The sequence below is a fragment of the Gallinula chloropus genome (genome assembly GCF_964237585.1).
Source record: "Gallinula chloropus genome assembly, chromosome: 1".
NCBI classification, from domain to species: domain Eukaryota; kingdom Metazoa; phylum Chordata; class Aves; order Gruiformes; family Rallidae; genus Gallinula; species Gallinula chloropus.
In genome coordinates, this window is record NC_140085.1 from 151,794,307 (window position 1) to 151,810,851 (window position 16,545).

The window sequence follows — 16,545 nt, forward strand, 5'->3', positions numbered from 1 at the left end:
AGCTGTATCTAATTGCTACACTGTCCCCGAGTGCTCAAGAACAGAAAGAGAAGGGTTCTCTGCCTGACCTTTCCCTTTGAATTTTTGTAAATACTTAGCCCACACCAGACGTAAGCATAACGCAAACCAGCTGTAGAACTTCCTTTCTTTCTGCCGGCAAAAGCTGTTCCTTAGCTGCTCACCAAAACCAGGGGCAACATCTCTCCCACGTGAGCACACACGCTTGTCAGCACCCGTGCTGTTCTGCGTTGTTCGGCTCATTGCTTGAGATTATTAGAGATGCATCTTGAATTATTATGAGTGGAAACACGTTCTGTAACACATTTAAACCAGGTCCCAGCTCTTAAGATGCATTGCCTTTCAGAGAAAGAAAAGTTGCTGGTTTTTCAAGATAGGGGAGTTGTTCTGTCCCCACCCAAGCTGAAGCATAACAAATTAATCACATCAAGGTTTTCAAAACATTTCCAGCAAATATTCATTGCATCTTCCTTATCTACTTACAGAAACAGAACTCTGGAAAAAGTGAAAAAAAAAAAAGACGACCTTGAATAGGGTCCAACAAAGGACTCGAAGCTCAGGCATGTTCAATACTTAAGGAGCAAATAATTTTTGCCTAGCCTATGGTTCAGAATTTTCTCAAACTCTTACATACCCATACCTTGTCCTTTCAACAGAGACCATGTCCCCCCCTGCTTTTAGATTAGGTTTCATTCCTAGCACTTTAGGTTAGCCACCTGCCCTCATGAACGTTTACTGTGATTGAACCAGCACTTGAAATTCGGGAGAAATTCAAATGCTGTAGTTTACCTTTCTCCATCTGGTATGGAGGCCTACAGATACCTACCAAGCAAATGAATGTAACACCATGAGACATTCAAGGGCTCATGTTATGTTGCACTTTGTAGCCCAGCTGATAGCAATTTTTGTGTGAGAAAAAGCAGATGCAATACTTGTATGCTTCAGAGCAGCACTGCGCACGCAAGGTCTGGGGACAGGGTTGTCAAGACAGCAAACTGTGCTTCATTCAGGACAGGCAGTATTCACACAAAGTACCCAAATCTGAGGTGCTCCTTTGCTTTCATTGCTTTCTTTAAAAAAAAAAAAAAAAATTAGAAATACCTTTTTGTTTTCTCCATTCAAAATTAACAGGGATCTTGAATAAAGTGTCTGACATACTACCCCCAGTGGGATAATTACCATAAGTGACTTAGAAATTAAATTTTTATTCAGGTTTTAAAGAAAGGTTCAGCATTCAAGAAATGTCCAGGGTAAAGAGCAGCTGATATGCCAAAAGTCCTTCTTGCACTAAGTTCCTAGGCAATCCTGGAGGTTGGCAACATCAGGGGAGCTTGATATTCTAACACTGAGTGCATTACGTGGAGGATGGAGTGGACTGGAGACACTGCGGTGAGGGTCTGTGATAATGTGGGAACTTGAAGGTATAATGGAACCAACATGCTGCGTATTTACTACCCTGGGCCAATGGTCTGTCATGCTTTTGACAAAATGCTGTCCTTTTGGTGAACTTTGTCCATTATAATATAATTTTAATACCAAAACACACATCTATCCCAAAAGCTACCCGCCTCCCAGATGTGACAGCCCATCGCTGAACATGTGCTCTGAATCTGTTAGCCCGTACCTTTAAGCACAAAGCAAGAAAATTTTACATAACACAGGTATGTGCGACCAGAGTCTCTCAAGCTCCACCTGAAAGGTAAAAAACATTGTAAAATAGCTTAAGGGAGAGAGTATGTTAAGGAAGATACCATTGCATATGGGAGGGTATCACATACTATTTTGACCTCTCTTCCCCCCCATCGGGACACGTTTGGATAAGATTCGAACACTTGGGTACGCCAAGTGCCTTCCTGGGAAACCTAAAAATCTCAAGAGAGTCGCTTTCTATCTTTTAACGCATTTGTAGCCAAGCAGCATTTCTATCTTTTAACACATTTGTAGGCAAGCAGCATTACTCATACTCTTGGAATCTGCACGTGCTTTGCAGGCAGTGAATTTACCACCAGCAATCCAAAAGAACCCGTGCATCTGTTGCTTTAATAAGCTGGGCTGCTCATTACTCTAGCTGTGATAGTTCTCACTTAACCTGACCAAACTCTTTTAAGTTTGGCCATGGTAGCTCACGGAACACAACTAGACCAAAGGTGTATCATGTTCTTTGTATATCTGTAATCGTGACAGTTCAGCACACTGAGCGCGACCAGACTTGTAATGAGGAATTGGGCATCACTCCAAATTACCCTGCTCCCTACCTCCATTTCCTAGATGCTGGGTTAAAACTGAACTATAAGCCCCCTCGAAGATGACACCCAGTTTGCAGCTTTAGAAAAGAGAGCAGTCAGTCCTTGTTTCCTGAGTACTGCACACTAACTCTGCAGGATGGGAGCAGAGGCGATAGGAGTTTAGTTACGCATTTCTCTGTAAGAGAATTATGAGCTTCAGCTTCAGCACCCCACTGCAGCTCCAGGAATTAACTGCAAACCTGCTAGAGTGGCCTTGTAGCATTTGAGATTGGCATTTGCAATGTAACCAGCAACAGGTGGTAGAACTAGTCAGAAGCACTAAGTAGTATTCCCTAAGTGACATCAGCATGTTTAGACCATCCTCCAGATAACAGAGAAGTTTTGAAATGCAGGAGGTGTTAGGAAGTGAGGGAGAACTACCAGCCATCAGTGTTACTTATTAACAGTTCCTAGAAGCGTGGATACGTGTTACACAGCCAAGGAATAGATCTTTGTAATACAGTTTTTCCCTGCTGCAGTAGCTTTCCACAAACACCCCATCTAACAATGCAGATGTCTATTCTATGTGCTCTGGTTTTAATTAAGAACAATACCTTGAGGTTGATGAGTGCACCATGCACACAAAACCAGCCTTGCACACGTAGTGAAGACAGAACCAGAACAAGACATTAACAGCACTTTCAATGTATCAATTTATTGCATATGTCAGTACATAAAAATAGAAAAGTGTTTTCTGTAAAATTAATCTTATTGTAAAAACCAGACTAGAATGAGAATGTAAAACTCTGCCACGATTAGCACATATACAGTAACATTTACGCTTTGTCTACAAAACTTAAGAATACTTCAGAAGACATTTTCACTTTACACATTGAAGGGAAATCAAATGAAAAGCTTGCATCTTATATTCAATGACTGTTTCTGAATTCAAAACACAAGTGTTACTTAGGACTTCAATATGCTATCTCTATTTACACTTCTGCAGGCTTCTACTCTAAATCATACAAGCAGGATGGCATCGAAAGTTATTCTTAATGGGATACACCACACTGATCCTGTGCATGCAAGGGGCACTGATTTTATATTTGGCAGAAGTGCCCCAAGCAAAATCACTCGTCCTTAACGAAAATAAACACGTACTTCTCAAGAATGGGTTTATGAGATTGAAACAGAGGTTATGTCTGCATCTTTTTGCTAATAGCAGAGACCATACCTTGGACTCTCAGTTCAGCCTTGCATTCTTCAATGCGCGAACACCCAATGCGATGCAAACCATTAGCTCAAGAGATGCTGATGTGCATATTTTATATAAACAGTTCATCCACCTGCCCTTCAACTGAGAGATTGTCCATAGCCTACCAATTTTATTTGTGCTCTGTATCTAATTTTACCTGAGAAATGGACATGAGGGCAGCTACACCAGTTAACGTTTCTTCAGATGAAAGCACTGCTTCTCTCTTTGCATTTTGCACTTCAGAAAACAAATAACTGGGAATGTAAACTTGGGTTAGCAGGAAGCCTCAAGTATTTCCACTAATTAAAACCACTCACAAGTGTGTGCACACAACATCTTACACTGGATGCTTCCTTAAAAGGACTCTGCTGTTGCTGCTGTACAGTTCAACTCCTGACACCCTCATTCTTTACTTTTTAAAGTTCCTCTTATAAAAGACACAATTCCTTTAATGAGCATATTTAAACTAAGAGGTTTTCTTGCAAACCTGCAAAAATAACTTGACTTCCTCTTCCCAAACTACACATTTATATATACCGGACAAATATTTGGGAAACATTGATATACAAATGAAGAACTATTAAAAGAGAAAACATGATGGTGTTAAGTGCAACAGCATCATAACACACCATTTGGCAATATAAAATCAGTACTACTACGTTGCTTGCAGTTCACTGCCTGGAAACGGCTTTTAGCAGCAGAAAACTGTGGGTTTCCACCACACAGACCATAAAATACAAACAAGTCTCGACTTGTCAAAACAAGTTTCTTCCCCCTTCTCCCTGCCTTAAAAGATCCTATGTACAAGCAGTGGAATATTTGCATAAAAGAAAAAAATTCATTTCCTTCCTATTTTCTTTCAGCGGATTTCAGAGCCGACACGATGACGAACAGCACAGTAACAGACGTTCATTCACAAGTGTATGTGCCCAACCCACCAACAGAGAAGTAACAACGCGTGTATGTGAAAGGTGGAAGAAACCACATGGAACATAGAGGATGCACGCACAACACTTGTGTATTCCTGTACCCAATACTTGCAAAATAAGGCTGTGTTTCATCTTTATGTTCTGCAAACGATAGTGAAAAGATATGGCTTGATAATCAAAAGTTACACTGAGTTAACTCTGAAGCGCTCGATTGCCATCGCCTAATGCCACGTTTGACTTTCACTTAGCAACCATGTGCCCAAATAAATATTTCCTTCGTATCTAAGGGCCACATCAGGGTATTCTGGGTTGAGGTTTTTGGCAGGGAGTGGAGGAAGAAGACACATTACTTCAGAAATGAACATTTTATCAAAAAAACCCCAACAGTATTTAATGGCAAGCTGTGACAACTTCTGAAACATTTATTTACTTTCTCTTCATCCTGTCCCCAAATAATCTATTAATATATTATGCCAGCTTTATCAACTTGTTTGTATAAAAGCAGTATTTGCCCGCTTACTTTGCCTTCTCTCCCTCCACCTTAATTCAAAAGCAATGTGCAGTAGCTGGAACAATACATGCAAGCAGCTCACACTGTCATTTTAGAATACATCAGGGACAGGGAATACTGTCTGTTAACTCCTTTCTGCTATATAAACACCACCCCCCCACAACCAACCGTCACCAAAATACCTTCCCCAGCTACCTGCCCCCCCCATGCCCAATGCCAACTCTGGAAGGCTGAGGAGATAAGTTTTGATTTCCCTCAGATTTAAAACTATGCTCTGATTACAAAGATTTCAGGTCTACGTATCCAAAAAGGTCTACAACTTTTTCAATCGAATCTAAGAAAACCTTAAGTAGCATGACAAAAGATACTTACCAGAGAAAGTGGCAACCGCTGGTGTGTATATATTGGTTTTAAAAAAAAAGTTAGAAAATCAAATTTAAGATGTCACCCTATCGATAAATTGCTGACAACTATTTCCCACGTGTACAGAAGACCTGTACTTCCATATAATAAATTTTAGGAGGCATAACCATTAAGGCATCAGTTCAGGAAAGCAGTTTTATTCAACCAGCAAACTTACGCACAACCTTAAAATACCACTGCCCATCAGGAAACAGATTTTAAGTGTGTGCTGAGGTGCTTTTCTGAATCAGGACAATATGGCAGAGAAGTTTACTTTGAAATTTCAATCTGAAGGGAAATTGTACAAATTGTACAGACTGCGTAGAAAATTTTCCAGTTTGTTCCCCCCTCCCCAATATTTTGAAGAGGCAAACTATCAGTTGCAAGCAGGAAAAAAATAAACCTGCTGAAGGGATTTAAACAGGCCCACACTCCAATATGGACTGAGCTAACAGCATACAACTTTGACATGACAACCTAGGCTAAGGACTTCTAAAAACAACCTCCAAAAGGAACCCCAACGTTTAGTCTGAACCAAACTATCTCAATTTAAGTACTGCTGGCTCTCACACGGTGATACTAGCTTCAAAAATCCCAGCACAGCTAAAGAAAACTCGTTTCTGCTGATGCTTAGTCTACTTCCACATGGTGCAACAGAACTGTGAAAGTCTTTTTGCAAGCAAATGGGTAAAAGTGTCATCTCTTTCAGACCAGCTACACTTAGGTCTACCACACCTAATGCGTTGCTCACCTTTATTATCCTTACTGCAGCAAATGCAGCATTAATGTCTAATCATGTGATCACTGGTAAGTTAAGTGGATTTGTTTCTTTTGGGGGTATAAATAAAGGGCACAGACATTAAAAAACACCAGCATCAAAAAACCCCCAAACCTAAGCACCAATACATGTTTTCACTCTCCATTACCCTCCTTTCTATCATACCCCCAACTCTTCCATGACAAATCCCACCTCAAACTCAGACTAATGCCCGCAAACAGTTTGCCTGTACGTCAGTGAGGAGAGCTTGAGCCATAAGGAGCTTAGATGGCACTGCTGGCTTTTGGAGGTTACTTCTAAGAAGAAGATGCCTGGGCCAAATCCTGAAACCATTATGCTTAGGCACATACAACTTTCTGGGCACTACTTTAGCAAACAGTAAAATGAAAACAGGGAAAGTGTCTTTTCCTCATCAGTTGTAGTTTGAAATATATAAGTATGCATAACCATGAAAACCAGTAATAACCCAGGACAGTATACCAGCAAGTATACTGTACCAGTAAAGTTGTATTATTTAGCACATTAAAGACTTCCCACCTTGCATAATAGAAAATTTCAAGGAGCAAAACACTAATCTCATGCATGGCACACTTTAAATAAAGTCTACAAAAAAAGCAACAAATTGTGCTAACCATGACTGTCCAAAAAGCTCACTCGTTCAGCAGTGAACAGTGAAGAGCTTCCTGTTGTTCTGAACTAACACATTCTGTACTACTTTTGTAGCAAGTTCCTTTAATAGCATCCGTTGTACATATCAAACAAATGGAATATATGGACAGAGATACCAAAAAAGTGTGAGAAAGACATAAAATGGCTCATTTACAATGCTGCAAATGTAAAAGTTATCTGGAATATCTTAATAAAGCATCAGACCTTTCCAAGTTTAATTTCACTCTTTAGGCAAAGTACAGACATGACATACATTTAAAAATGGACATTCTTTTACCACTTTTCACAAATCAAGGTACAGTGCAGGTACTCCCCCCACCCCAAAGAAGAACATCAATTATATTATTGTTATGTTAGACGATGTTTTCGCCATTTCTTCAGGGGAGTGACTCTTTATTACTTCCTTGATGAACTGTTCAAGTGCAGTGAAATAACCCTGGCACTGCCAAGTGTCATTGTGAGTTCCATCAGGAAATATCGCCAATCTCTTAGTCCGAGCTGGGGATAATTCATACAGTTGCTTCATCATAACTGGTGGAATTAACTGGTCAGACAACCCAGAGATGAACAGAGAAGGCATTCTGCACTGAGCGATTTTTCTGTAGGACAGAAATTTATTTTTGTAGCACCATAAAGGAAGATACCTCATTGGAAAGAAAGAAAACAAAGTGCTGGCCATGTATGGGATGCTAAGAAAGGTGTTCTCCACCACGATGGCAGAAATCCTATGGGAATTTTCAGAAGCTAAGTGAATAGCTACTGCTCCCCCCAAGGAACGGCCAAAAAGAAAAATTTTTGTTTTATCAAGATCAGACCGAGTCATCACATAGTCTAAGACAGCCTCAGAATCTAAGTACAAACCTTCTTCACTTGCTTCTCCTTCACTTTTCCCATACCCTCTATAATCGACAAGAATTAAGTTTACTTTCAGGTTTACCAGCATTAACAAAGCATTTGGGAGCCTGTGGCCAATGTTGCCTGCGTTCCCGTGAAAGTAAATGATGGTTGGAGAATACGCTGCGTTGTCCCCTGTGTACCTCAGCAGGATAAGATTGAGAACGACTCCATCTTTGGTTTTGATGAAGATGTTTTCATGTGGTATACCAGTAGGCATAGGAACATAAAGGCGTGACGAAGAGGGCTGTTCAGGAAAGTAAAGCAGCACATCCTGGAACTTATATAAGATACCCGCTATTGAAACAAATATTAACATAAGTAGTATAATGCCTCCGTACAAGTGAAAAGTTACTATCAAGGGCAAAAGACAAATACGGCAGAGACTCCAAGACCAGGAAGCCAAAGCTAGCAGCCATCTTTTAAAAAAGGTCCAAAGCATCCATGACTTTTCCATTGTAGAAGTCAGTGATCTTTTACTCCAAGTAAATCCTGTAAAAAAACCCAAATATATGTGTGTAAATATGGGGGGAAAGAAAAAGCAAGTGATTTCAGCATTAACGGCAAGTCAATACAATAAAGCAGAAACGTCAAACTCGGTGGCAAACACCCTTTGAATTTTTTTTTAAACCATTCAGCTCTGTAAAGCAAGCAGAAAAGCAAATAAAGGAAAAGGATTTAGAACTCTTCAAAATCCTATTTATATTACTTGAGCAGAGCTAGAAAATTGGTTGACTCAGACCATAATAACTTATGTTTCCCCTCAGTCTTCCCTATGGACCAAAAGAACAACCATACAGACTATCTCTAGTTTGTCAAAGCTTCTTCTAATTAAACACAGAATCAAGAGAACACAAAGAGAAACAGCCCTTATTTTATTTCTAACTTGCTCCTGACTAAGGCCAAGAGGACCATTCCAGAAGCCTATGCACTTCACTGCAGCCAGTGGAGGCTCACAATGCATGGAGGGTCTGCCATCATTCAGTAGCTGTCTTTCAAAATTTGATCAAGTGTGATTTCAGAAAACATGTAAACTGGTCAGGATTAAGACTTCTCTACTGTAAGATACCATACTGAAGTTATATTTATGACAGCTGTTTTTCTATATTTTGACCAGTTCTGATTTATAATGATGGTTTTCCACTATCAGATCAGTAATCCATGTTAAATCTTCAGCTGAATGAAAGACTGTATCATCACACAAGACCACTGGAAACAGTCAGCTAGCTACATTATGATCTGACCAATGAAAGGCACCACTGCTGGGAAGTCCAAACACAAAAACAGACTCATGACAAGAACATACAGCATAAAACGAGGACAGGTACATTCGTGGTAATGATTTAATCTTCTTTCCAACCATAAGAGGTAGCTATGTGGCACAGCGTGCACAGAATCTCTCCTGTTATTCGCTATTCACTGATGGGTTCATGGGTCAGATGGAAACAATAAAAACTGCCAAACCTATATGACAACTGCAGTAACTGCTGAGTTGCCCCTCTGCTGAATAATCATACTGCCTGGAAGTGACATCACAAGCTCACTTGTTTAAGAACAGTCTAAGTTACACAGGAGATAATAAATGCATTTTAGACACACTCAAAGCTATAGCCGCCTAAAATGATATAGTGCAGAAGCAGCTGAATTAACTGAATAACAAAGGAGTCTCATGTGCAGAAATGCATCAAAGCTTTTGATTAAGTCACAGAACCCAGACCAAAATAAGCTGTATGTACTGGAGAGGGCTGTGACTGCACCAGTGGCCTTGGTAGGATCGAGTGATAAAAGATGACCTCTGCAATCACAGCCACTCTTCTCCACAAATAGGAAAAGCACCCAGTATGTCCAGGAAAAGCTGTCATCTCAATTTTTTGCAATAATTAGATATGAATCAGAAAACCTGTTACATCTTAAGATTCGCATATTAACCAAAAGCAATATGAAATTAAGCTTTTATATAGTGTATCTACTCCAAAGATGTAAAACAGGTGAAATATAAAGTAGCCTAGAGAGCAGTTATCCCAACTGGTTATTATTTATGAGCTCATGTTCAATATCCACATTCAAGTACGCACAAATGTTATCTATACGAAAACTTAATTATTGTGACCCATGCCTCTAATAAACAATTACTAACAGTAATTAGAAGACACAATGTTTAAGAGACCTTCTTAATGAATTGACAAACATTTACTGCGTAACACTTCAGGCCTGTAAGAACATTGATAGTGACATAGTAAAAACTCTTCTTACCTATGCTACTTAGAATTTTTCTGACTTCCTTACACAATGGAAGAGCCTCCAATAAGCTTTCTCAACAAGACCACCACAAGACTCATAATTAATAACTACTACTAAAAACCAAAGCAGCCATAAGACTCTTACTTACGGTGATTAAGTTTTGCAGGTAGCTACCCCGTACACACCGAAGGTCGCTACTTGAAGTCCGATACTCACAGCTGATTTTGTAAGCCATACTATTTTAATTTGTGCAGTGTTTCTATTTGCGTTTCTGTAGGACAGTATCAAAATTCTGTGTGTGATTTCTGATATATACACAGATATGTATATGTACATACATATATAAAGTTTGCTACTGAAGTTGCAAAACCAATGCATCCTGTAACTAGAACTCAACATATGGTAGTGAGCAGGTAGTGTAAACTACACAGCCACAAATACTTCATACCTACATATTTAAGTAAAGCTGGCTACCCTACACTAATGAACTACTACAGGACTTCCTTCCATTCCTAGGCTTCAATCAGACCACATCTCTTGTTTCATATCTTACTGCAAGGTTTGTTAGCTAGAGAACTAAGATACAAGCTTCTCCTAGGTTCCTCCCTGCTTCTTTCCAATACCAACTGACAGACCACTAGAAAGAAAAATGACGGTCTCTCAAACAAGCACGCAGGCCTAGAAGAGACCAGACCAAGTCAATACTAGCTCATTCTCAATAAAGTTACAAACCATGCTTTCTATGAAGGTGCAAGGCTTCCAAACGTTACCTTGTTTGACCAAAACAGTAGATGATGCAAGCTGAACCAAATTTTCATTTAAAAGGGCATAAACAAAAAGAGTAGGAGCACACAGTAGATTTTTCAGCAAGTTAGAAGGCGTTCCTCAACACTTTTTGAGTGTATGAGATTTAAGCCTGTTCTGGTTTTGGCAGGGATAGTTAACATTCTTCCTAGCTGCCAGTATAGTGCTGTGTTTGGGACTTAGCATGACAACAATGTTGATAACAGAGTGATGTTTTAGCTGCTGCCAAGCAGTCAAGGACTTTTCAGTTTCTCACACTGCCCTGCCAACAAGGCGGTGCGGGGCACCCAAGAAACTGAGAGGGGACACAGCCAGGATAGCTGACCCAAACTGGCCAAAGGGATAGCCATACCATATGATATCATGTTCTGTTTATAACTGGAGGTGGGCTGAAGTGCTGAGTAGTAGGTGGGGGCACCTGCAGCGCTGACTTCAGGGAGGTGGCTGAACACCTTCCTGCTGCCAGGACGTGATATAAAAATTTGCTTTGCTTGTACGCATGGGCTGAGAGGCTGGGCAGCTTGTGGGGGGTCTTGCCTGGTAGCTGGAGCGGTCTTGTGTAGCATCAACTTTGGGTGGAGAGATAGCGTGCTGTTCATCTCTTGGTTTGTGTATATATTAATACATAGCATTATTATCTTCCTTTATTTGTGTGTGGCCTATAAAGCCATTTTTATCTCAACACACGAGTTCTCTCACCTTCACTCTTCCCATTCTCTTCCCCCATCCTGCCAGGGGTTTAACTGCTGGCCAGGGCTAAACCACAACAGAGACTGCGCAGCATACTGCGAGACTACACACACACACACACATAGACACACACACAGACACACACAGAGACACAAAATCTCTCTCCTTGGCCTTTATTTCCTATGACTGCTGTGCTGGATGGGAAGTTATAAACCCTTCAAACAGTTTACAATATAGCACGACACAAAGACTGTGTGATGGATTATGAAGAGCATGTGCTCTATCTCTAATCTTTGTGACTACCAGGATGATAGGATGCCAGATTAATCAGAGAAGGGGGAAAGGGGACCAGGAAGGAAACAGACAACAATATATTTAGACTTTGATGTCTGAGACAGTCAACCTGAGAAACAGAGTGAACCCACCACCTGGACAAGCCTGCTTCTCTTTCTAGACAAGACCACTTCTGTTCCTAGACTATTAGAGCCACTTACAAAATTGCTCCATAGCTCCCTGATGCCCCAGGTTGGGCAAGAAGCATACATGTCTTTACATCCTCTAAGAGAGGACTTTTTAATCAATTTCTGTCATCTGCAAATATGGCTAGTTTTGGTTTGTTTCTTTCAGCTGACTTTCACAGGATTATCTCAGTTATACTACCTTCTAGTTAGACATATCACAGCTTTATAGCACGATGGCATGAAACATCTCCAGATAGAGACACTGAAACCAAGGTAAGTGAGCAAGTTGTCCAGTGGCAAGATAATGGAAGTTGTGGTTCAGAAGGAAAATAAGGTTTCTCTATAGGTTTGAAATCTGAGATAAAACATTAACCCCCTTGGAAATCATTCTTGCTTCACTAAAAACATACTTGTGTTTTTCTGCAGAAGCATTATATTGCAGCACTGCATTTCAAACAGTTGTCATAACTTCACCAATGACAAAGTTTTCCTATAACAAGAAGTTACATCCCATTTTAGAGCATATGCAGCAGAAGTATTTTATAAATGCTGATTAGTTAAACTAATTTAGAAGCTATGAGAACAAGCACAAGGGAGACTTCTTTATTCTTTAAACTTGTCATGAAAGTCAGTGACTGTGACAAGTATACAGCTACTAAAATCCATGCTTTTACCTGGTACATGTTTTCCCAGGTAACTCTTATATTAATGGAAATTTCCACGTAAGCTGCTCTTATTCTTCAATCCTTACTACTACAAAAATATTTCCTAGTACTTAATAGGAAGACAGAGTGCCTTAAATTCTTTATGTCTAGTCCAATGTTTACTAGCCTCCAAATACATAACACACCTTCAATTTCTCATAACTGTAGAAACCCAGTCCCTCCACATTCTCCACACAGATTGATGTTCTCTTAGTCACAACCTATCAGCGGTCTTTGCTCTAGCATCGATCTATCTGCTTTACATTTCCTTCTGTCCCTCTGACAATGAATGCTGTGACAGAAAGGCTAGTCTTTGCGAATGCTGGTGGTTCCCACAAGTGCTTTTTGGATGATGTTTGTAAACTTAAGTGACAAGTAGAAGACAATACAGAAATACAAAGTTCTATCATGGAAACACTAATGCAGAACACCAGCAACGCATAGAACCATATTACCTCTCAAAACAGAAATGAAGTTTGGAAGTGATGAGTTTCAATATTTTGCTACAGGGATATATACACACACACATCTGTATCTACGCATCTCTGCTGCTGAATCCACAGACCAGGAATTACTGCAGACATCTGTTTCTTTCAGATAAAGTACAAGTCCTGTAATTAAATAACTACTTAAAATATAATTCACTCAAAACAATAAAAGTTCTGAGGATAAAAAAATAAAATCTTTAGGATCAAGACATTTTAGCAACGTTCTGCTATACCCTGGTGCTATTATTACATGGCTAGAGTCATTACCAACTGAAGAGCACAAGAAATGAAGTGCACACTTAGAAGTACTTTGGAACAATTTTGTCATTAATTTTGAACGTCAACTGAAATTACTCTTGTATGCACCACGGGTTTTACTGTGCTTTCTCTCTCTGTCTATATCTTTAATATTAAAAAGTGCTATTTTCATACACTGATCACATTATAAAACATTTACCTTCGGATGTGACGATTTCCCAGACTCCATCTCTGCCTGAAAGACAATTCCATTTATGAACTTTGAGTAAAATGGCTTTTGAATCACACGCATTTGCTTGAAAGAAAATTAAGAAGTGCTATCAGCCAATACCCCTAGCAGTTACATCTGCCTTACTGATGAAACTGTGAACAATACCGTGTTCACGCTCCACCGAGATCTTGTTTGAAGCATCTGATAAACTTGAAAACAACATCTTAGAATGAAGGTCAAGAATCACATTGAAATGTCCCGGACTATACATACAACACACAATATAAAACACACATAGTGCATAACAACAAAGTTATGACATACACACATTGCCTCTTTAAAGCTAACTTTCAGTGTAAGAGCAGCCTAAAAGTTATGTTAAGGAAAGCGTTCTCATAAAAGAGCTTTTAAAAAAGAAAACGTTTAACACTTGCTACAACCTTCAGATTTGTTTCAAAACAAACAGAGATATTTCTTAACACAGAAAAGTATCTGAAGACATCTGTTTCTTTCTACTGCACTTCCTCCCCCTACAATCTACCTCCTCCAGACACAGACAAGATATAGACAAGCTTTACATTTACACATATTTATTCAGAAGATTTCTCTAACTAGAAATATGAAGGCCTCAACTGTAAAAAAAAATAGCCTCAGGTGGTATCTGATTGGGTAGAAAACCTACAAGATTAGTAAGGAAAAACACACTTTCTTAGTCCTAAAATCTTATAGACACTCCTATCAACAAGAAAAAAACCCAACAAAATAGCCACTCCTAAACAAGAAAAAAAAAGCAAACAAAAAGCCAAATAAGACCAACTGTCACTGACATTTAAGGGCTCTGGCTTTTAAAGTCAGCAAGCCAGTTCTACTTATTTCAAACAGCTCTGCATCAAGTGGAGCAGGTTCATAAGGGGAGGTGTTTTCACCTTAACTCCTAGAAAACTTCCCCTCCGAACTGACAAACCCCAACGAACCTTACAGGAGTGTCTGGAATTCTGATGGTACTATGTAAAAAAAACCCCAACAAAAAACAAACCCATGTCTGGTTACCATGTTAAAAGCAATAAAAGTCTGAACTTTCTAGGAAGCGTGGTGGCATCCCAAAATATATTAATTTTCAAGCAAAGTATTTCCATTTTTACCTAAAAGAAGCATCCTACCCAGCCTTTACAACGCACTTAGAACATTAAGCAACATTACACTTAACATCATCTGCCTCGTCTTCCACATTCCGCATGGCAGCGGAGCCAAACGAAACTCCACAGAGCAGGACTTTGCTGCGAAGATGCAAAAGCCCTCCCGGGGCTTCCCAGGAAAGCACCCGAGGGGATGGCTAGCGGCGATGCCAACGCGGCAGCCCGTCGGGAGAGCCGCGCCGAGAGCCGCGCACGCCCACGGAGGAGCGGCACCGTGCCGGCCAGTCGCTGCCGCCCGGAAAAGAGCCGCATTTGAGTCGCGGCGAGACCCCAACCACCGTATGGAACTCCAACCCGCCGCTCCCGCCGCCGGCCCGGCCCGCTACGCTCCCACCCGCCGCTCTCGCCCCCGCAGACGCGCCCCGGCACCCACCCGGTCGCGGCCTTGCGGGAATAGGACCGGACGGGCCCGCCACCTACCCCCACCCCAGCTCCCTCCCCGCGGGACGGGGCCGGCCCGAGGCGAGACCCACCCGCCGCATCGTCCCGCCCGGCCGGTCGCGGCGGTGCCGCCGGTGGTGCCTCAGGTCAACGCAGACCCTAACGCGCGGCTTCCACCACCGCTCCTGCCGACACAGGAAGTCACGCCTGTCACAGCTTCCGCTTCCGGGCCAGGGTCCGTCCGCTCGCTTTTTTTCTCCCCCTTGCGTTCCCCCGTTCCGGGCTCCGCTACCACTTCGCTGCTGCCACCGCGGCAACTGCGCAAGCGCAACCACCGTCACCCCCCGTGGCCTCCCCGCGGGTCATCAGCCCCTGCGCCTGGGGGCGGAGCACAGGCCCTGGCGTCGGCGGGGAGCTGCTCTCCTTCCGGGTCGGGGGGCGGCCCCGTGTGAACCAAGCGCCGTGGGTACCCCCTCAGCTCCGCGTAAGTTTCCCCGCGGGGGCCGATCCTCCATCGCCCCGTCCGTTCCACCCACCCTGGCTTCCCGCTAGTTCGCCCCGGGGAGGGGGCGGCGGGCGCGGTGCGGAAGCTGGCCTCTGGGTGCTGCCGGCTCCCCCCGCCCCGTGTCCATGGCAACACCGTAGCGGGGTGGCGCGGGGCGGCGGCGGGGGGTGTACGGGTCCTGCCCGCGGGAGGAGCGTCGGGAGACCCCCGGCCGCTGTGCGCCCAGGGAGCGCGGCGCCCGGCCTCGCAGGACCTCCCAGCACCGCCCGTGGTGGGGGAAGGCGGTCCCGTGGGTCTCATCAGCCGGGAGGAGCGCACCGAGGGTGGGGTGGCCCCGGGGATGGGCTGTGCTCCGCGGGAGGGTGGCGGTGGAAAGGGGTCTCAGAGCAGTGACGGTTCCAGCCTGAGCAGCAGCGGGAGGGGGGAGCGGTGCCTTCTCCTGGCTTCTGGTCCTCTCGCCTAGCTAAAACCTTTGTGGGTGTGTGGCAGCCCGGCTCCGAGTTCCACCTGTAACAGGTCGGTGGCACCGGCCCGTCACCATTAAGTAAAGGCAGCAATTAAATCCTAATCGGAAAAATGAGAAAACCAGTAGATCCTTCTTAGAGTTCTTTTTTTTCTTGTTGTTGGGTTTTGGGGGGCTCTTTGAGATAAATTGGCATGCTGCTGTCTAATTTCTCTACAGATATATAACTTGTTTTTTGTTCTTAGTGAAAAACAGACTCTGATGGCTTCTGTGCCAGCTTCGCAGCCTCCTCCTAAAAAAACAGTGGCCTCTCACGTGCCCTTTGCTGATCTGTGTTCTACTCTGGAACGAATACAGAAGTGTAAATCTCGTCCGGAGAAAACCAAGTATTTCAAGGAATTCCTGGATTCCTGGAGGAAATTCCATGATGCTCTTCATCAGAAAGACAAGGACATCACAGAT

At 42.4% G+C, this 16,545-nt stretch overlaps 1 protein-coding gene across 1 annotated transcript; it reads right to left on the reverse strand.

Annotated features, from left to right (window-relative positions):
• Positions 1–6,833: 6,833 nt before the first annotated feature.
• Positions 6,834–15,290, reverse strand: ABHD13 (abhydrolase domain containing 13). Its single transcript, XM_084275886.1, has 2 exons — positions 15,208–15,290; positions 6,834–8,173 (listed from the first exon to the last, which is right to left on the reverse strand). The coding sequence occupies exon 2, from the start codon at positions 8,136–8,138 to the stop codon at positions 7,125–7,127; it is 1,014 nt and encodes a 337-aa protein (XP_084132012.1). The 5' UTR covers positions 8,139–8,173; positions 15,208–15,290; the 3' UTR covers positions 6,834–7,124.
• Between the last annotated feature and the right edge of the window lie 1,255 nt (positions 15,291–16,545).

Bases quoted from the DNA above. Each gene is read 5' to 3' on its own strand.
- ABHD13 (XM_084275886.1), bottom strand. From the start codon at position 8,138: ATGGAAAAGTCATGGATGCTTTGGACCTTTTTTAAAAGATGGCTGCTA.